General features: G+C 52.5%; 1 protein-coding gene across 7 annotated transcripts in view; it reads left to right on the top strand.

Moving 5' to 3' along the window:
- CCDC40 (coiled-coil domain 40 molecular ruler complex subunit) overlaps nt 1–21,951 on the top strand; it is a 39,449-nt gene that overhangs the window by 7,779 nt on the left and 9,719 nt on the right. For all 7 annotated transcript variants that reach the window (XM_028112324.2, XM_088028100.1, XM_028112325.2 and 4 more), the window contains 9 exons: nt 284–367; nt 445–664; nt 7,674–7,831; nt 8,000–8,122; nt 10,751–10,872; nt 17,265–17,508; nt 17,598–17,780; nt 20,523–20,768; nt 21,655–21,868. In XM_028112324.2, coding sequence (XP_027968125.2) covers nt 284–367; nt 445–664; nt 7,674–7,831; nt 8,000–8,122; nt 10,751–10,872; nt 17,265–17,508; nt 17,598–17,780; nt 20,523–20,768; nt 21,655–21,868 — 1,594 coding nt within the window. The remainder of the gene's footprint in view (nt 1–283; nt 368–444; nt 665–7,673; nt 7,832–7,999; nt 8,123–10,750; nt 10,873–17,264; nt 17,509–17,597; nt 17,781–20,522; nt 20,769–21,654; nt 21,869–21,951) is intronic.

The following is a 21,951-nucleotide window of genomic DNA, read 5'->3' as shown; positions in this document are numbered from 1 at the left end:
CAGGGCTCATTCGGTGCTGGCATCACCCCCGCATCCCTGGGGAGAAACCAGGACCACCACTCCAGCTCACTCTGTCTTTTTGCCAAAATGCGTACTCAGGTCTTCGGTGCCTGGGACGGGACCTTGAGTGCCCTTAGTCTATGGCTGCCGGTGCAAGTCCCTGGCGAAGTGAGGGGCACCCAGCGTGGAAGTCCTTTCGGTGGCCCCAGGGGGAGCTCTGGCGACTTAGGCTGCGCCCTGCTTGGGCAGGAGGGTAACCAGGCTTGCTTCTCCGTCGTTTCAGCCCCTGATGGTAAGGTTCCAGGCTGCGCTGAAGAACTATCTTAACCGCCAGATAGAGAAGCTGAAACTGGAACTTCAAGAGCTGGTGCGTATCTGCCGGTCCAGCCTCCCGCCCGGCCGTGTGCCTCCGGCCCGTGACCAACTTTTCTCTCTCCCCCGCAGAGTGTGGCCACCAAGCAAAGCCGCGTGCAGCGCCAGGAGCTGGGCGTGGATCTCTACGGGGTCCAGCAGCACCTGGCCCGCCTGCAGATGCAGCTCGAGAAGAACCACGACCTCCACTCCGTGGCAGCGTGCGCCAGGCGGCAGAGGGAGGAGGAGCTTCAGAGTGTGCGCCTTCGCTACGCCAGGACCTGCGAGACCGCCAACAAGGAGCGCAAAAAGCGTAAGGCTGGGGGTCCCCGTTGCCATGGCGCCCCGATCCCCAAGTGCCCTCGCGACCCAGTGGCGCGTCCCCGCGTGCTGTCACACCCCCACGGGGAGGTCCCACAGGCCAGCTCGTCCCGGAAAGGCATCCCTGCGTGCCATCACAGGGCATCGAGAAAAGGGCGATGTGGTCGTGTCCTCGGGGAGTTCGCAGCCTTTTAGGGAGAGAAGGCGTCAGTGCATTAAAAGGCACCTGATTGGGTCAAGCAGTGAACAAGGAGGGCAGGCAGAGTCAACATCGAAGAGGCTGGCCGGCTGCCAGAGGTGGGCAGGGTTTAAATAAGCGGGGACCCCCGGATGCGGCCAATCCCAAGCACAACGGCCCAGGGGATGGCGGCAGCCCCGGCTGTACGGCAGATCCTGGTGAAACCGGGAGGCTTCGGACCAGATGAGGCAATAGGGCTCTGCCCAGTAACACGCCCCCCTGCACAGGGCCAGGCTGTGGGCCCCGTGAATACCCGCTTTGCGCACTCTGCTGTGATTACTTCATTCTGGGGGGTTTTTTGTTCCCAAGTTTGTTTATCAGCCGTGTGTGATTACCACAATGGGGAAAACAAGGTACACGGAAAACAGAAGCACACGGACACTCTAACTGTGGCTGCAAAGAGACATTTCAGACCCCGAGAAATGCAGAACTTTCTGGATTGACAGAGTCAGACTAAGTGCTCCTTTATCAAGCACCCTCCCTGATTTCCACCAAATTAACATAAAATACCAAGAAGAGAAGAACGTGACATTCATGCAAAAACAATAAAAATGCTCCAGGTGGGACAGAATTTAGACTGACCTGAAAGAGGACCCAGGTGCCCCACGTGCTCCACACCAGCGCCGCTCAGGGAAGGCTCAAGTGTGGCCGGGCTTCTGGAGAGATGCAAACACCTTCTTGGACTTTGCGTCCTTTCTGGAGGTCACCAAGACACAGGAACAGAAGCTGTTCAACCAAACAAGGATTCCAGAAATACTACCCTTTCTTCCTTCCGAGCACTAGGGAATTCGGTGCTGCCACTGCCCTGAAACGTGGGTGTTTGCCACTGGAGAATGTCCACGAGTGCGTGCCTCCCCTGGGAGGGAGTCACTGACACTTCCCATCAAAACGCGAGTGCTCAGCAGCGCCCCCAGACTGCAGGGGTTGGGGCTGCATGGACAAAGCTGACGCGGCCACAGGCACAGACAGGCCTGTCGCCAAAAACAAGAGAGCGTGAGATCGTAGAGGACGTCACATCAGTAAAACGAGAGCACAGTGTTAGGAAAAAGGGTACTTGGAATTAAAAAATATAACCATCCTGGGGCGCCTGGGGGGGCTCAGTCGTTAGGCGTCTGCCTTCGGCTCAGGTCATGATCCCGGGGTCCTGGGTTCGAGCCCCACATCGGGCTCCCTGCTCCGTGGGGAGCCTGCTTCTCCCTCTCTCACTCTCGCTGCTTGTGTTCCCTCTCTCGCTGTGTCTCTCTCTATCAAATAAATAAAATCTTTAAAAAATATATATATAACCACCCTCCCAGACGAACAAAACAAAAGTCACTAAACAGACAAAGCAATACTGCCGAAAATTGAACTTGTAAACCGAAAGGCCAGTTTGAGGAGTTCTTCCCCGAACTCAGAGGGAAAACCCCAAGCGGTGGATGTTTTGAGAAGGAGATACAAGACATGGGTGTGAGATCTGGGCCCGTGGACGCCCATCAGACGGAAGTCCCAGGAGATCAGGGGCGCTCACGGGCGACACCAGAGGAGAACATCTGCGTGAGCTCAGGAAAGGTGAGTCTTCGAATATAAAGGTGCTTGGAGGACCCGACAGCTGGAAAACAGAATGAACATGCCTAGGCACAGTTGGTGAGATTTTTAAATTCCAAAGCTGAGGGAAAAAATGCTGCCGGCTTCTGGGCCAGACAGAATCAGACTGCGGCAGGTGGAGAGCAACATGCTCTCCCTGGCAGGAGCCCCTGAGGTGCATACAGCCAGGCCCACACCCCCCTGTTCAGCTGTTCTGCCAAGGCCCCGATCTTGTGTTTCTTGCCTTGGTTTTTTGTTTTGTTTTGTTTTTTGAAGGCTTCTAGGTTATTCTAATGTGCAGTTGGGGCTGAGAATCACAGGTCTCAAACATAAATGACAGAGTAGTGATGCTCAGAACATTGTAAGGCACAAGGACAGAGTCCCGTCCACACAGAGATCACCGACTAGTTAGGGATTTAGTGGCAAAGGGAGTCCATGTACCAGGACTTCTGGCTTCGCAGAAAGCACTCCAATAAAACCCAGGACCTTGCATAGTTTTCATTAACAAGACCGAAAATCAAACATTCTACTCCAGAGGCCGAAAAAGGGCAAACAAACAAACAAACAAAAGAGGTAGGAAGAGGGAGTTAATAAAGTAAAATAGCTGCAACTGGTACAAAAAAAAAAAAAAAAACAACGAGTTGGCCTGACAGATAAAAATACTCCGTTTGTGAAATGACCAACACGCTGAGTAAACTTCTGGCCTGCCCAGGGAAGAACAAAAAGGGTGTCCCGCAAGTAGCAGCCCTGGGAATGAGGACAGTTCAGAGGCATTATTGGTTTTCATTTCAAGAAGGCCATGCTCTGTACTGGGTTCATCACTGAAGAAACTGAAAATGTTGTCGGACATCGAGTTCCCCTGAAAGTACCAGTTTGTTCGTTACGGACGAGTCCGCCCGACTGTGAAAGGAACAGACACCTCCCCCGATGCTGTCCAACCCTCCAGAGGGTGGGAAATCTGGGAAACTTCCCAGGCTGGTGTTACACCGGGGAGGATAGCCCTGGCTGCAAATACGGACAGCCTTCAACGCAGAAACTGCACAGCCATCCCACCAGCAAGGCAAGATAATCCTAAATAAATTAGTAGCAAACAGAGAAGGGTGGAGTTCCGGTGGAATTCAGGAATCATTTGAAATTAAGAAAGCTGCTAATTTAATGCATTCTATTAGTAAGTTAAACGGGAGGGAAAAACAAAGGATTTTCTGGGTAGATGCAAAACAGGTGTTTGAAAACACTTACCATCCATCCTAAACTAAGGTAGAAAGAACATTCTTTATGATGTTTTTGGAAATGAACCAGAAAACTGTCCTGAGTGGGAAACAATGGAGAAGGTACAGATGGGGTCAGGAGGGACACCAGGCCACAGGCACAGCCCCGGAGGCTCCAACAGGCAAAATGAATGAGGTGAGGATTTGGGACGTGAAATTCTCATGCTTTACCAATCATATGATTGTTTACCTAGAAGATCCAAGATTACCAATAATAATTAAAAAAAAAAAAAAAACCCAGGGCGCCTGGGTGGCTCAGTCGGTTAAGTGACTGCCTTCGGCTCAGGTCACGGTCCCGGGGTCCTGGGATCGAGCCCCGCATCGGGCTCCCTGCTCAGCGGGGAGTCTGTTTCTCCCTCTGCCCCTCACCCTGTTCTCATGCTGTCTCTCTCAAATAAATAAAATCTTAATAAATAAATAAATAAAATTAAAAATTAAAAAAAAAACAGTACTAGAAACAGTAAAGAAAGTAAAGTAGGTGAATGTCAGAGCTAGCATTTTCTCCTCTCCCGGTAATATCCAGTTAAGAACTAAATTGTTTCAAAAAAAAAAAATCTCATCCATCATGATTATAACAACCATAAAATACCTAGAATAAACCTAACAAGAAGTGAGTGAGCCTATCCGGAGAAAAACAATAAAATCTCGCTACGGGACATAAAAGAGATTTCAGTAAGTAAAGCTGCCTTGTTACTGGGAGGAAAACTGCACGATGCAGACGTGTCACCTCTGTCCCAGTCAACATGCCGTTCAGTGCCATTGCAGCTGAAGTCCACGATGGGGTATTTTGGGTGACCTTAAATTTATTTGACATAGGTGTTTATTTATTCATTTTCTTTTTTAATTTTATTTTTAAAGATTTTATTTATTTTTATTTGTTTATTTGTTTGACAAAGACACAGCGGGAGAGGGAACACAAGCAGGGGGAGTGGCAGAGGGAGAAGTAGGCTTCCCGTGGAGCAGGGAGCCTGATGCAGGGCTTGATCCCAGGATCCTGGGACCATGACCTGAGTCGAAGGCAGATGCTTAAAGACTGAGCCACCCAGGCGCCCCTATTTATTCATTTTCAAGAAGTAATCACTCAAAAGTCAGGAGCTCTGGGATGGGAAGTCTCCTGCCTCCCCCTCCCCCAGGACCCTCCACAGACGCCCCGGGGGGCGGGAGGGGGGAGGTGTGTGTGGGGGATTGGTTCTCATGTGTTTCTTTAAAGATGTTTTTGCGTATAAAAGCAAAGTTACAAGGGTATCTTTTTTTTAAACAAGTAGCTTTGTGCCGTACCCACCGCGTCCCCGCTTCCCGACCTGCATCAATACGTAAAAAGCTCCCCATCCTGCAAAAATTGATCTTAAAGTTTACTCGGGAGATTAAATGCACAAGACTACCCAAGAAAATTTTGAAAAGGAAAGATAATGAAGGAAAATAGTCTTATCAGGTGTCAAAACACGGTATCAATCAACAGCAGTAAAACCAGAAAGGCACCAAAGGGGAAGAAGCACACGGATGGTGGAGAGCAGAGGATGCTGGGGAACTCACGTGGGCATCCAGTCATTTTCTGCAGGTTAAATAAACGGACAGACTGCATCTTTAAGCCACTACCTATTTGCTTGACCATTTGGCCATCTGAAAATGCATACTTAGACCGCTATTTCACACTATACAAAAAATAAAGTCTGCAGTAAATATTTAAGAAAATCACAGAAGCATTAGAGGAATATGTAAGGCTGCCGTAGTTGTTGTTAATCATCTTGGTCTGAGGCGGGTCTCCGGAAGCGTGATGTGAAGTACGAGGCCACAGAGGAGGAGTTTGACAGTTTTGTTTATACAAAAACATAAAACTTATCAAGAAGCATGACGAAGTTAAAAGACAAACACAAGTTGGGAGCAAACCCCATTTGCGCATCTGTGACAACCTCCATATGTTCTGTGTTACTTTTCCGTTGCCAGGAAACAAATTCCCACAGACTTCAGGGCTCAACACAAGCCCGTGTGTCTGCACGCCCACACAGCCTGAGGTCAGAGGCCTGGCGTGGCCAACTGGGCCCCCCTCGGGGGCATCCTGAAGCCAAAGTGTGGTTGGCTGGGTCTCTTGGGAGGACCCGGGAAAATCTGACTCCAGCCTTGTTCATGTCTTTGGCAGAATTCAGCTCCTCAGGGCTGTCTGCAGGGGCGGTTCTCAGCTCCTGGAGGCCGCCCACGTCCCTTGCTGTGGGGCCCCTCCCCTCTTCGAGCCAGCTTGGCAGAGAATTTCCCTCTCATTGAATCCAGTTCACCCTGAGAATCTCTCTCACTTCCTCTTTTGCCACCAGCTGGACACCACTCTGCTTTGGATGGACTCACCTGCTTAGTCCAGGCCCACCCGGTAATTTCTCTTGGGACAGATAAGCAACATCATCATAGCAGTCACAGCAGGTGGCACGGGCCCTGGGAGGCATCTTCGAGTTCTGCCCACCCTGCCTTGACCGCATCAAGAGTTCCTAGAAGCCACCCAGTGAGAGGCAAACGTCCCAGTAGCTGTGTGGCCAAGGACATGAGCCAGCGATTTGGAGGAGGGACAAACATGGTCATTAAAACGGTGAAACTAGGTTCAACTTCACTGATATTTATGCAGATTTAAACAAGCAGTGGAAATACTGACTTTTTGTTACTCAGTGAAGCAAAGCAGGGTTGAACTCAGCGCTCTTAAGGAAGGGTCGACGTGAGTCTTGCACGTTTTAGGTGGGAGGGTGACTTAGTCAGCTCGGCGGCCGTGGGGGCTTGTTTTCTCGCGTCCTGGGGGCTGGAGGTCCAAGAGCCAGGCGTGGGCAGCGCTGGTTCCTCCCAAGGCCTCTCTCCCAGGCTTGTAGCCACAGCCTTCTCCCCGTGGCCTTCTCCCCGGGGCCTCACCTGGTGGTCCCTTGTGTGTCTGCGTCCTGATCTCCTCGCCTAAGGATACCAGCCACGGGGGGTTAGGTCCACTCACACGACCTCATTTTACATTAATTACCTCTGTGAAGACCCTCTCTCCAAATGCAGTCTCCGCCCCGGCCTGCTCTGACCACAACACCTCCCTGTCCCTGCTTCTGCTCCCCACCCCCCATAGTTCCTACCCACGCAGGAGCCAAAGAAGTCGCCAGCGTTGGAATTTTTACAGTCACCTTGGGCGCAAAGTAATGTTTCAGGGTTAAGCTACACCCTTCAAGGGTGCCTGCCACTCAGCGGGGTGAATTTGTATTTCTATTCTATAAATCAGTGTTCTGTGTGCATTTAACCACCTACAAAGGAACGCTCTATGCAAGACAAAAATGACTCTTGATTTAGGGTTAGCTCCCTAAACGAATTGGTAATCTGGCTTCATAAATCAATCTCCCGTGAGTATTGTTAAAAGGAGTCCATTCCTTGGGGTGTGGTCTCCTCCGAGCGCTGGACGGAAATCCGCCATCTGGCTCTGAGTGGGGAGTGGAAGGTGCTGCGCTGGCGAGCCTGGCCCGTGAGGACAGCTCCGGTGCTCCTGGCCTGCGCCCCCACGTGGCCATTTCAGTCCGGGGGGGGGCGGGGGGGGGCTCTGGCAGAGCGCGGCGCCCCTTTGGGCGGGTTTCCTCCCGGGATGTGGGACTCTACCTAAGATTGCCAGTGTCTAAGCGGTAAGAAATCTGTAAGACTAACGTGAGGCCTCATAGCATGACACTGTCTCAGCAGATCCTTAGACATGGGGAGGGCCTCTAAGACACGGCAGGCAACGGAGTGGCTTGTGGTGATCGCTGGACATGGATTACCTACGTCTTTGTCTCTCCAACTAGGCTGTAAGGCTTTGATGGCAAAGTCTGAGTCTTTGTGGTTTAGAAGCAGCAGGTTCCCAGGCTGGGTCCACAGGGCAGGCAGGGAGCCTTCCGGAGCTTCGGGTTCCGAGACAACGTGTGTGGGATGCTGAGCGGCCTTCCTCGTCCTCCCCCCAGTGGCGGCTCTGCAAGCTGAGTTGGAGAGCCTGGCTCTGCATCTCTTCTACATGCAGAACATAGACCAGGACGTGCGTGACGACATCCGTGTGATGAAGCAAGTGGTGAAGAAGTCAGAGATGGAGCGGATGCGGGCCGAGGTGGAGAAGAAGAAGCAGGTACTCTCAACTTCAACACGTTTGCCACCACCCTCAAACCTTCGATTTCCCAAAAGTCCCTCCGCTCGGCCTCTTGCCTAGGAGGCTGCGGCCGGCCTGGGGTTCGCTGGCTCGGGTTGGGAGTTGGTGGAGGAATATGCTGGAGGGGCCCGTGGTCTCGTTTCCCAGGACCTTCACGTGGACCAGCTCACCACCAAAGCCAACCAGCTGGAAGAGCAAATCGCGCTGCTGGAGGCTCAGAGCTGTGCCCAGGCCGAGGACACGCGGGCTCTCAGGAAAGCCGTGAGCGAGGTAGGAGCATCACGGCCGCACTCGGCTTCGGGACACCCACTTAGTGGCCACCGCAGGGCGCCGGCTCACTGCCGAGGGCCAGGTGAATGCGGCCCCCGCCGCCGCGGTGTGCCTCCTGAAGCAGCTCAGCAGCGGGCTGGCCCGTGGTTGGGATGGTGGGGATGGTGCGAAGAGGGCCGTTTCTATTCGGCCCACAGCCAGTGGTAGCCCGACAGGCCTCCGCGAAGCTGGACATCTGAGTCTGCTCGTCGGCCGGATCCTCGCGGGCGTGGCCTCTTGTCTCCCTCAGAGGCTGAGCCCCGGAGGGAAGGACTCAGTGCAGCACCACGTTCTGAGGTCAACTCTAGGAACCAGCGCTGCCACGTCTTCTTTTATTTTTTTAACCTGTGAATCACCATCAGCACTCGTGTGCGCAGGAACGCCACGAAGGAAACAAGCCCCTGTTACTGGGGAAAAGAAAACGCTTGCACAAACGGACAGGCACGCCTGGGTCCGTGTGGGAAAGCGGCCCGGGCTCTCCAGCCTGTGGGTCTAGAATGTGTTCTGATTAGAATCTCAGGGGGAAAAAAGGCAGTTTTTAGTTAGCAAAGGTTTATCCGAAGCACACATTTGGAGGACTGGCCAGGAATTGTTTGGGAAAGGGAAATTCAGAACGGGTTTTGCCCAGAACGGAGGGCTCTCCTGAGATGTGGGACTTGCTGTGCTAAACGCAGGAGAGTCCCAGACACACCAGCCCGGCAGGTCATCCTGGCGTTGCCCTACCAAATATTGCCCACTCTAAAGCCTGGAATGTGAAATGATGTGTCCCTGGAATCTGGGATAGACAGGCGGGCCATGGTAGCCTACGAGTAGACCCCCAAAAGAAGCAAACATTTACATAAAATTTGAGTGGATTATAAATTAATGGAGAACACATGAATCATGCACAACGGAGTAGGGACATTTGGTTAATCATTTGGGGAAAAATTAAATCTTTTCCTCATACCAGACACGAAAATGAATTCCAGATGGGATCAAGAATGTAAATGGGGAAAATGTACTGGAAGAAAATACAAGAAAACTATTTTTTTAAAAAAGATTTTATTTAGTCATTTGACAGAGAGAGACACGGCGAGAGAGGGAACACAAGCAGGGGGAGCGGGAGAGGGAGAAGCAGGCTTCCCGCGGAGCAGGGAGCCCGATGCGGGGCTCCATCCCAGGACCCCGGGATCATGACCTGAGCCGAAGGCAGACGCTTAACGACTGAGCCACCCAGACACCCCAAGAAAAATATTTTTTAAATCCAGAGTTGCAGAGGCCTTTCTAAACCTAGCGCGGAGAGCAGACACTCTAACAGAGCTGAGGGGGGCAGGGCACACCGGCCACGGCGCCTGGAGGTTGAGGGTGCTGCCAACAAAACGAAAAGACGGGAGACCCACCAGGGAGTTCGGTGGTGGGAAGAGATTGTGCAAATCGGTAAGAAGTACCCCGTGTCCTGCTCTACCACGGGATGGTCGTGGACACACACACGAGCTTATGTGTCTCCGTGCCTTCTGCCCCCCCCGCTGGGTGTGTCCCCGCCAGGCAGGGCCGCCCCACGTCCTGTTTGTTTTTCCTTCCTGCACCTGGAGCAGCGCACAGCAGGTGCACCAGAGACACTGAATGAACGGATGAGGGACCCTTGACAGCCCGGGCCCAGTGCAGAGGGGAGTGGCATGCCCAGGCTGGGAGCGAAAACACATGTGCTCCCCTACACCCCCCACCTCCCAAAACTCCCCTGCCCCCTCCCAAAATATCACCTGGGCTTCACGCCGAGGAAACTACTGAAGAGGCATGCAAGTAAAAATATTTTACATTGAAAACCTGGGCACAACACGCTAATTTTTTTAAAAGATTTTATTTATTTATTTATTTATTTGAGAGAGAAAGAGAGAAACAGCATGAGAGGGGAGAGGGTCAGAGGGAGAAGCAGGCTCCCGCTGAGCCAGGAGCCCGATGTGGGACTCGATCCCAGGACCCTGAGATCATGACCTGAGCCGAAGGCAGACGCTTAACGACTGAACCATGCAGGCACCCGCAACACGCTAATTTTTAATTCCAGGTTATAAAACAACATAGAGAATATGATTACGCACGCGCGCACACACACACACACACACACACACACACACACACACACACACACCCAGGGCCTGACAGACGCTCCCACGTTGCTGCCAGGTCATTCTCGACAGCACAGGCTCTTACGGGAAGGGGTGTCAGGCACAGAGGCTGTACCCATGTCTTGTGACCGAAACTCCAGTCTGTGGACAGGACTCATTGTGAGAATCAGTGACACCCTCCCACCCCCGGCGTCTGGGGTCTGGGTACGACGGGGTGTCTGTCACTCCTAGACACCTTCTCCTCCTCGACCCCATGGCACTGAGCGCCTGGGGGCCCGGAGTCAGGGCTGAGATGGGCGTTTCGATGCGTCTTTAGAGCTGTATTTATTTTCGCATGTATCCTTTCGCTGGTGCGTGGTAAGAAAAGCAAGGGTAACACAGGGAAAGGAGATGACTCAGGACATTTGGGGCTTTCAGACATTCTCTTGGGGCCCTGAGCATAATGAGGTTAGACCAACTTCCACGTAACCCTGACTCTCCACCGCAGGCCTGCACAGAGATAGACGCCATCAACATGGAGAAAAGGCGCATCCTGCAGCAGTGGGCCACCTGCCTGGTGGGCATGAAGCATCGCGACGAGGCTCACAGGACCATCCAGGAAGCGCTCAGGTATGGGCACACCCGGGAGGGCCTCCAGCTGCCCTGCAGGTGCACCGCGGAGGTGGGGGCCGGGAGCTCCGGGTGACAGGTGGGCGCACAGACCGCTGCACCCCCACCTCCTACCAGGTGTGCCCACAGCACCCTTCCTGCTGGATCTGCTGGGACAAAGGAGGTGCACCTGTGGCCCCACAGCCTCAGCTTCCGCCATGAAAGCTCCCTATTGTTCACCAACATTCAACAATTCTTAATTCTTTTCAAACTTTCTGTGGTACCCGTACCGGGAGCAGCAAAGATTTTGTGCTCAGGCTTCCTGGGAAGATAGGACAAACAGTGAGAGAATGAGAAAGGGGTATTTATCTCCGGGAGAGAAGGGTGTCCCTCTGCTCTGCTTTTCACCACCTGTGTGTGGAAACCATCCCTGGGCCATTGTTCTGGGGAGGGCCGCGTTCCAACCGCAATCCTGTCTTAATCTCCCCGCCAGGGGAAGGCAGAGGGCCCTCCTCCAGGCCCCTCCCTCCCTCCTGTGTGGCTTGGGCAGGGAGTCGGGCGCAGGGGCGTCCGGGCCCAGTGCTGCCTCAACTCCCCAAACCGCCCTAGGTAATGGGGACTGAGATGCGGTGGCCGGGTTCCGGAGGGAGCTCACGGCACCCCGCACCCGGCACCGAGCCTGGCAGAGGGCAGAAGAAGTGAATGAACCACTCTCGTCAGCCCTGCAGCGTGGTCTCCGGTGCTCGGACAGCTAGGAGGCACTGGTCCTTTTTGGTCCTGTGATGAAGAAAAAAGAACAAAACAAAGCCCCCGCAGACGAGGCACACACGCGCCGTGGTAGCATGCTGCATACACACTGTTGTGCGCCTTTTCTCATTTGCCGACAGGCCCCAGAGATCTTTCCAAATCTCAGTGTGACGACTGGTCATTCCTTCCTTCCCCACCGCAGAGTGCGCCGCCGGGCCGCGTCTGGGGGAGACTTCCCACCGGGGCAGGGAGGTTCCTCGCAGTCTGACTTCGCTGCAGGGCTGCACCCACGCCCAGGAGTATTATAGTTTATATTACGCTATAGCATTGCCTTCTCTGTGAGCCTGGAGTTCTGGGGGACGGACATGCACAGACCTGGCAGGTATTTCCCCAAAAGGCCGTGACAGTCACACCCCACCGGGGGTTCCAGAGCCTGGCCAGAGTTCGGCCATTTGGATGGCACCCATCGGACTAATGGGAAAAAAAAAAAATCATGTTTTTGAACACCTTTTTTTAAACTCTCTTTTTTTATTTTAATTTTTTTTAAGATTTTATTTTTGAGTAATCTCTTCACCCAACATGGGGCTCAAACTCACAACCCCGAGGTCAAGAGTCACATGCTCTACCGACTGAGCAGTCGGGGAGCCCCCTAAAATATCATGTTTCTAAAATATGCACACATGGAAGGTTGGGTGGATATTTCAGCAAAATAGGTGCACACGCACACCCCCCCCACACACACACACACCCACACACATGCACACACACGCACGACACCCCTAACGACAAGAAATGGGAAGTCTGGTTCAGCGCCCCCCCTAAAACTACACTGCAGCCCCAGAGGAGTGAGGTCGGCCTTCAAAGCACATTGCCCACGTGGGCTACTGTGAGGGGCGTAACCAGAGACGCACCATCTGCAACCATACAGCTAGGAAGAAGGAAGTCTGAGGCAGTTTAACGCAAGGTCAGGACATTGCAAAAATAACGTACCGCGTCGCTTATGCCTTGCAGGCCAGTTCAGCGACTGAACTAAATGCCAAACACCAGCTGGTAGCGTGTAGACCGGTTTAGAAGATGCAGGAAGCTCGCGGCGTCCTGGCTGATGATTGGGACGACGGGACACGAGGCCAGCACCCCAGTCGCCGTCTGGGTGTGGCGGGACCCTGTACCCAGGGGAGGCCCCTGGCCCAGAAGCCGGGTTTTGCTATCATGTCGCGAGTGCGTCTGCATCCTCGGGGTCGGCTCGCAGGGATTGGGTCCACCAGAGGCTGCCAAGTTATGCGTGTCTGCTAGGAAATGTGAGCACCAGAGAGGCTAATGCTTGACCCTTGGCCCAGCAGAGTCTCCTCCGTGGGAAAGAACATGGGGCCGGCGATAACCAGGTTGCTGCTCAGGGAGTGTTGAGGCCCTGGGCCAGAGCATCGGGCAGTGCGCCCACACGCTTGCCTCTGCCTTGATGGCCCTTTGCCGTCACCCGCCCACCCCTTCTTCCCTTCTGACACCTGTGTGATTTTTCCCAATAACATGATGCCCTCAATCAGGTTCCAGCCAAATTCTGCACTGTCTCTTTTCAGGACGATGGCATCTCTGCGTCGATGCCCAATCTACAATTTACCTCTTAGGAGATAATCTGATCTCCCAGTGCTTGGGGTGGGGGGGCGTCATAACATTGCCCCCGTGGATCTCGTCCGTGAGCTGCATGTTGGGCCAAAAGCCCCAGCGTTTCTGGTCTGCGCTTTCTTGCTGGTTTCCCTATGCTGCGGGGGCATGGCGCACTGTCATGACCGATCGGGGGAGAGTGGACCCGTGTGTGGGGTCCGGCTTCACCTACTGGGTCCAGAGCCAGTAACTGCCCCGGGATGTCGAGCTGTAGCCGAAGGGTCTCCAGACCCCCAGGCGGATTCCCTGTCCGCCCTCGAGTGGCTCAGGCCCGACACGTGGGTCTCGTCCTAGAGTCCACCCGTTGTCCGTCCTATTTATCTTCTAGTAGTATCTGTCACTCAAGGAAGTTTTTAAAGTGTGTTTTATTTTTATTTCATTTATTTTTGTAATTATTATTATTTTTTTAGTAGGCTCCACGCCCGGCATAGAGCCCAGAGTAGGGCTTGTTTTTCAAGATGACAGCCGGAATATCCAAGGTCTCCATGGGTTGTCTTCCACGTCTGGGGAGAAAGAAGACCTTTCCCAGAAACTCCTTCTAATCTCTCTTGAGCTTAATCCCCTCAAGTTTCGTCCCTACCACTCCGCAGGAACCATGTTAAATCATACACATTGACTAAATTGAGGGATCAATTCTCAGTCTTCATGTTACTTGACCTATCAGCATTTGATCTTTTCCCTTCCATGAAACTCTTTTTTTTTTTTTTTTTCTTTTCTAAGTAGGCTCCACACTCAAGGTGGAGCCCATCTCGGGGCTTGAACGCACGACCCTGAGATCAAGACCCGAGCTGAGATCGAGAGTTGGGTGCTTAACTGACTGAGCCACCCAGGTGCCCCACTGAAGTGTGTTTTTTATTTTTTTTAAATTTTTTTTAAAGATTTTATTTATTTATTTGACAGAGAGAGAGACAGCGAGAGAGGGAACACAAGCAGGGGGAGTGGGAGAGGGAGAAGCGGGCTTCCCGTGGAGCAGGGAGCCCGATGTGGGGCTTGATCCCAGGACCCCGAGATCATGACCCAAGCCGAAGGCAGACACCTAACGACTGAGCCACCCAGGCGCCCCTAAAGTGCGTTTTTTAAAAATAATCTTTATCGAGGATAAGTGATCACATTCTAGGAAATTTGAAAAACAGAAAAAGGTTTACAATACCACTGTCTTTTTCCTTTGGTGACAATGACAATTTATTAGCATTTTGGGCACTCACAGGCATCTCCTCTCCCACGCATATGTCTTACCGCGTGTTCAGACTTCTGTCATGCAATTTGTGACTGTGTCTTTTTAAATTGGACTTCTTATTTTTATTGTCAAATTTTAGACGTTTATAAGGCTGTTACTTCCTAAAAAAGAAAATGAGTAGTTTTTTCATTTTAAGCTGGGTTTACTGAGGCTAATTTATGTACAGATTTCTTATGTACAAAAGTTCTCCTTCTTCGGTGCACAGCTCTGGAGTTTGGCAGAGGGACAGAGGCAAGTACCCCAGTGCCCTCAAGATGACAGGCCGTTTCCTTTGTCCCCAAGTCAGCATCCTCTCCCCACCTCCAGCCCAGGGCGAACGCTGATCTGCTTTCTGTCCTGCCAGCTCTGTCATTCCCAGGATGTCCGGTAAATGGAGTCACAGCGTGCAGCTTTTCCTCGGCTGGCTTCTTCCACTCGGCCCACTGCTTCCAAGTTTCATCCCCACGTGGGACAGTGCGAGATCAGTGGTTTGTTTCTTGTTATCGCTGAAGAGTGCGCCACTGTGTTCATCGGGTCACCAGTTGATGGATTTCCCTGGGTTTTGGGGTGTCATGGGTAGAGCTACCGTGACAGTCTCTGTAGGTCTTGGTGTAGACGTGTGTTTCCCTTTCTCCTGGGTGAGTGCCCGGGCACGGGATTGCTGGTTAGTGCGTATTTTACTTTATAACAAACTGCCAATGTGTTTTCCAATTTGGTTTGTTCCATTTTGCATTCCCTCCCACAGTGGGCGAGATTCCCAGTTACTCCCCCGTCCTCACCAACACTTGGTATTGTCAATCATTTTAATTTTAGCCATTCAATTCAGCCATTAGTCGATGAGTCGTGGTATCGCATGGAGGTTTAAATTTGCATTTCCCTGATGACTAATGATGTTGAGCATCTTCTCATGTGCTTATTTGCCACCCATATACCTTCTTTGGTGAAGTGTCTTTTGCTCATTTTTAAGTTGAGTGGTTCATCTCATTATTGAGTTACAAGAGTTCTTCATATATTCTAGATACAAGTCCTCTCTCAGATGTGTGCTTTGAAAATATTTTCTCCCGGTCTGTGGCTTCGTCTTCCCATTCTCACGACAGTGGCTTTGGAAGAGCAGAGGTTTAAATGTTGATGAAGCCCAATTGATTAATTTTTTTTCATAGCTCATGCTTTTTATGTCCTCTCGAAGAAATCTTTGCTTGGCTCAGGGTCATGAAGATCTCTCCTGTGTCTCCTGCTGAGTTCTTCCATGTAGGTACACGGCCCATTCCAAGTTAATGCCTGTCACAGCATGAGACCCAAGTTCGGTCTGTTTGCACAGCTGCGTGCAACAATCCCAGCACCTCTGCTGAAAAGACTGTCCTCTCTCCATTGAAGTACCGTGTCACCTTTGTCAGATGTCAATTGGCCGTGTGCGTCTGTGCGCTGGGTGTCTGTTTGTGGACTCCTGATTCTGTTCATTCCATCCAGCTACTCTTTCACCAATAACGCCACACTGTCCTGACAATGACAGCTTCCTAGGAAGTCTTAAAATCAGATCGTGGGAGGCCTTGTTCTTCTTTTGTGAAATTATCTGGGCTATTTGAGATCCTGTAGGTTTCCATATATAAATTTTAGAATCAGTTTGTCAATTTCTGGAAAAAAATATACTTACTGAGATTTTAATTAGAATTGTGTTGAGTCTAGAGATCTTTTTGGGGAGACTAACGCCTTAACAATATTGAGTCTTCTGCTGAATAAACATGGCATATCTCCCCGGTATCTTTTAAAAACTGTACAGATGTTTTTTGCTACACTGTTGAAATGAGGGAGAAAAAAGGCCAGAAACCTGGAAAGAGCCTAACTGTGTATCAGTGAGGAGGCTTAAATTATGGCATGGTCATCATTTGGAATACCATCTGGTCAGTGAGAAGAACCGAGGAGATTTTTATGTGCACTGCTATTGAATATCTTTAAGATAGCACAAGAAATAGTAAGGTGCAGACCGTGATCTACTAAGCTGCTTTTTGTACCTGATTCATAGACACAGACAAACACAATGCTTATAAAAGCATGAAATAGATCTGGAAAGACATTTAAGAAATAACTGGTTGCTTGGGGAAGAGAATTGAAGGCCTGGGGATAGACATGAGAAAAATATGGAAGGTGTTATTTCGGTTCAAGGAGAAAGTACTTTCTGATTATTTGAAAAAGAACTTATTCAAAGGATAAGATCCTGGAGGTGGAGAAAGGCTTTTTTATAGCAGAGCAGCAGGACGTCTCAAAATGCGGGGGAAACAATGTCTCGCACACAAAGGAAAACTCTACTATCCAGCACCCGTCTGTTTGATTTGACGTTAATTACAGGTATTCGCACAGCCAGTGTGCAGAGGGGAAAGGACAGAGTTTGGAGTGATGCCCACAGGTGCTTCTCCCAGCCACGCCACACCCTATGGCCACAGGGCATACCGCTCAAGAGCCCTGAGCTCCAGTGCTCACGCGTATGAAACTGGAATAGCACACTCCCTTTCCGGGATTGCTCCCCTGACCAGCAAGGGTGGGTGGATCCGTCCCTGGGACAATGCCTGGCCCGTCTGGCCCTTCTCCCTTACTCTCTGTCTTAGAAGAGTCTTAGGCTTGGACTCAAAGTGGGCAGTGGTTCTGTGACTATGTCAGGAAGCAGTCGTTGAGATTGGCTGCTGGTAAGAGTTGGGCTCCCATTCGTCCCTCTCCACTGGGTGAGCTCCCCACGAGCGGGCACAGCCCCATGCATGGGCGCTCTGCTGCCCCAGCTTTGCTCTTTCGATCCCGACAGCGAGTGCCAGCACCAGATCACGTCCATCGACACGGAGATCGAGGCCTACAAGAAATCCATCATGAAGGAGGAAGAGAAGAATGAGAAGTTGGCGGGCGTCCTGAACCGCGAGGAGACAGAAGCCAACCTGATGCAGAAACTAACCACGCAGTGCCTGACCAAGCAGGAGGCTCTGCAGAACGAGTTCAACACCTACCGGCTGGTGCTGCAGGACACGGAGGACACGCTGGGCAAGGCCCAAGTGGTACGACCGTGTCCCCAAGCCCATCCAGGGCACGTCCCCACGGCCTCCCTCCCCCCCCCACAGTGCCGTCCCTGCCCCTTCCTTTCCAGGAGTACGCGACCACCATGGGCGACCTGCAGTCGGTCCACCAGACCATCCGGCACGAGCTAGAGCTGAGGCGGAGGATGGATGCCTCAATCTTGGAAAAGCTGCAGGAGCACATGACCTCCAACAAGATGACCAAGTACTTCCATCAGATCATTCTGAAGCTCCGGAAGGAAAAGACCAACCTGGTACGCCACCCTCCCGCTGCGGCCACGAGGGCTGGGCGCCGGGGCTGGGGGGCGTGGCAGCGGCAGCGCTCAGAGTCAATGGGGTGAGCCAGGGGCGCTCGGCCAGTCTATTCACTTCCCACTTGGTTCTTGCTGTAGAAGCGAGCCTTTTAATTGTAGAAAACCTGGAAATACAGAGGCGTAAAGAGGAAAATGAGACATCTATAATCCCACGGTCCAGAGATAACCTCTTCCAACATTTTGGTATATTTCCTTCTGGAACTTTTTCTAAACACACATGCTCATACTCACACAGGCAACCAAATAGGTGCACACACAAAGACACAGGCAACCGCACACACATATAAACATCCCGATGCACACACGAGCCGACACACACATGCACACACACTCATGTGCACACACGTGCAGACCCATACAAATGTACTCACGCACTCATGCAAGCACACACGTGAACACACACATGTGCACACACCTTAAACAACATAGGACTCTTATTATGTATCAGTTTTCAGGTCTATTCTAATCCATTTTCATTCACTTTACTGAAATATGACACAGAGTAAGTGTGGGACCCCACGGATTTTCTGAGCAGATACTGCTTTATTTTACTTTTTGGCCACATTCAACATAACATTTTCTGTGAAATATTCCTCAAAAACCTACATTTTCTTTTCTGCATGACACCATCATACAAATGTATGTATTGTGCTTGAAAATTCTCTGCTTAGACCCTTGAAGGTGTTTATAGGTTTTAAACATTATCAACGACTCTGCTCTGGACATGCTTGCCATACATCTGTGTCCGCACTTCTGAGGAGAAGCTGCTAGGCCAGAAACCCAGGGTCAAAAGTTCCCGGCCCGGGGACCTCCTCCAACAAGAGCTCTCTCTTGCTCTGCCGGGGGTCTCACTTTGCTCCGAGCTGTGGTCACGGGTCCCTGTGTCCTTCCTTGAGTCGTTTCTTCTTTGCCTTGTCCTGTGGTGTGACCGCCCCTCTGGTGTCCCCTGGCTCGGTGGGCCCGCGTGCGGACCCCACGGAGGCCGCCGTGGCCTGCACCAGGCCTAGGGCACCTCCCAGCAGACGGCCTGCCCCAGGACGCCCCCTCAAGGCTCAGGAGGAGAGGGGCCCACTCGGCCTGCCTGCACATAGCACCAACCACACGGACGTCTCCTTGCTCCCCAGCTCACCGGAAGCTTCCATCCGACGGGCGGGAGATGAAGGGATGTGGGCCCTCCCAGCCTGCGGTCAAGAGCATGAGTCCTGCTCCTGCGTGATCCTGGCTCTGCCTTTACTCTCTCCCTGCACGAGACACCTGGCAGGTGTTGGAGGATTAGATCTAACCGTTCATTACAATGACAGCAAAGGCGCTGGGGAGCCAGAGGCCGTGCCCCTGCATGTCAGCGATTGATGGCCATTGTTGGCAGGTGGATACGGGCCAGGAGGAGGCCAGCTGACACAGCTGGGGGGGCTCACCTGTCCTTCCGGGAGGGCGGGGCTGCTGTCTACCTGGCCGGCAGCCTGAGGCGCCCCATCCCTCCCGGACACCTGGGAGGAGGGCAGCTTGCTCCTGGCCTGGTTATAGCAAGGAAGTGGGGAGACAGGGCTGGAACCAAGACTGTACTCGCCGGGTCTCCTTGGGAGGTCCTGTCTGATGCTGGGGGCATCCCGCTCATCCTTTCCCTGGGAAGTGGGGGCAAGACTACCTGCTGGGAGCAAAACTAGAGGCCCGCACTGTACCAGAGAAGAAAAGGAGCATGGTGTGTGTGAGGTCACCTGCCGGTCCTTCTGCCAGGCTGCACCCGTGGGCCCCCAGACCCCCAGGCCCCCAGCCACCCCTGCCAAGCGGCACACACACTACCACTGACGGCTAGTGGAGGGCAGTAAAGAATCTTTGTCCCACAAATGTGTCCATTATGATTGCCCCAGAGATGCAAGTCTAGCTCTTTAAAGGGGGCACTTTTTCCAAACTGTTCAAGAAACCCCCTGGGATCTGGAGCTGGGGTCCAGAGGGAGGGCAGGCACGGGTCAACCATGGGTCTACAAGTTAGTGCTGGAGCAGAACTGACGTCCCAGGAGAGGCCAGGGTATCTCAGTAAGAGTGAACAGTCGAGGAGCAGAGCTGAGGGAGTCCAGGGAGGCTGGCTTGTCCATCTGGTGGCCACAAAGAGACCTAGGAACAGGAGCCCCCGTAAGGCGGCAAGCACAGGGGGCAAAGAGGAGGGTGGGAGCCCCCGTGAGGACCCGGCTATCCCAGATGGTCCTGGCAAAGAGACAGGTTGAACTTGCCACAGCGTTACTTAGAACAGACACACCGGTGATAGACTGCAAGCCCAGAGAGGAAGGAATCCGTTTCCTTCACCAAAACATACCAGCTGTCTAGGCCAGCCCCCGGGCACTGAAGTCATAACTGTGGGAAAGGACGGAAGCGGGAAGGCTGACAACCACCACAACTTGCTTCCTAGGTTGTAAGTATAAGGGACTATTACACGGCCACTGAAAATGACAGGAGCATACAAGATTGAGCTCATTAAAAAGTGGCTTACAAACATATGTGTAGAGTGTGATCCTGTCTTTGATTTTGGGCAGAAGGCAGTGGCGGGGGGCGTGATATGTATAAAGACTAGAAGGAAGGAGAGGTGGACCTTGTGGCAGATGCTCAAGGAAATGGTAGGCCAGCCAGCTCATTTAGAGCCCCCCAGGGAAAAAGAATGTTCAGACATGTTTCCTTTTGCTAATGCAGGTGACACATCTTTCCAAAATTGACGGCGACATTGCTCAGACCACCCTGGACATCACAAACACCAACTGCAGGCTGGACATGCACAAGAAGACGCTGGTCGAGCTCGACAAGGAAGTGAAAAAGGTCAATGACCTCATCACCAACAGCGAGAACGAGATCTCTAGGCGCACAATCCTGATCGAGAGAAAGCAAGGCCTCATCAACTTCTTCAATAAGCAGCTGGAGCAGATGGTTTCTGAACTGGGGGTAAGACCTCCAGGCCAGGAGAGGTTGCCCCTGGTTGGTATTCGTGCCTGGCCATCTCAGCGATGCTCCAGAATGAACTCACACGGAATAGAGCCACTCCTTTGCCCGCCCCTTTTATGGGTGACATGGCGAGAGTGCAGAATGCCCCAAGTCGGGGGCTGCCTGCAAACCTTCTCCTGTCAAGGTCCAGATAGTAAATATTTCAGGCCAGTCGGTCTCTGCCGAAGCTACTCACCCCTGCTGTCACGGCCAGAAAGGCAGGTGATAAGTAAATGGGTGTTTGCAATAAAGCCTTATTGGTGGCCCCTGGAATCTGACCATATAACTTTCACCTGGCACCAAATGTTCTTCTTTCTTGCCAAGCAAAGGCAGCAGGTGGGATTTGACCGCTGCTCTGAGTGATCTGATGGGTTTGAGGCTTGAAGTCCTATAGGTTACCCAGGTATCCCGAACGTGGGGGCACCACCATGGGCTTCAAGTCCAGGAGTAAGATGGTCAGCTGGGGCACGCTTTTAGGTAGACCATGAGCACCACAGAGCCCTCTCAAAGCTGCAGCCCAAATGGTCAAGACCCTGGCCCGTGACGGTCTGCTCCTAAAAGAAAACTTGCAAAGCCCCTTTGAGGGACGGAGGCCCGCCAACCCTGCCCTTGGCCCCACAAGGCTGTGGCATGGTGGGGAGGGGGCCACCGGCCTCCTGAGATCTGTATCTCCCACAGCGGGTCGGGGGCATACGGTGGGACCCTTAGTGCCCCCGAGGAAATGCCCCCCAGTCCTCGCACAGATGCATGATCTCAGGTGGGGTCCCGGCCCTCCTTAGCACCCCCGGGAAGCAGACCTTTGAAAACAAGGAGGCTCGCTTTGCTTTTTGGTGAATATCACTTTTAGGGGGAAGAAGTAGGGCCTCTGGAGCTTGAAATCAAAAGGCTGACCAAGCTGATGGAAGAGCACAACACCAACGTGACGCAGGCCCAGGTGACCTGGCTCCGCCTGCAGCAAGAGATGGTGAAGGTCACTCAGGAGCAGGAGGAACAGCTGGTGTCTCTGGACATGTTCAAGAAGGAGATGCACATCCTGGAGCAGAAGAAGCTGCGGATAGAAAGTAAGCATCCGGCATCTGCAGGGACTCCTGTGGCCCAGTTCCCAGGGAGGGGGCTCCACGCTTACCCTGCACGAGGCCGTGAG

This window comes from Eumetopias jubatus, unplaced genomic scaffold (genome assembly GCF_037043125.1).
Source record: "Eumetopias jubatus isolate StellerSeaLion01/CBP00866 unplaced genomic scaffold, mEumJub1_p1.0 scaffold_10, whole genome shotgun sequence".
NCBI classification, from domain to species: domain Eukaryota; kingdom Metazoa; phylum Chordata; class Mammalia; order Carnivora; family Otariidae; genus Eumetopias; species Eumetopias jubatus.
Note: the sequence above shows the minus strand (reverse complement) of the source record. Positions and strands in the feature narration are given on the sequence as shown.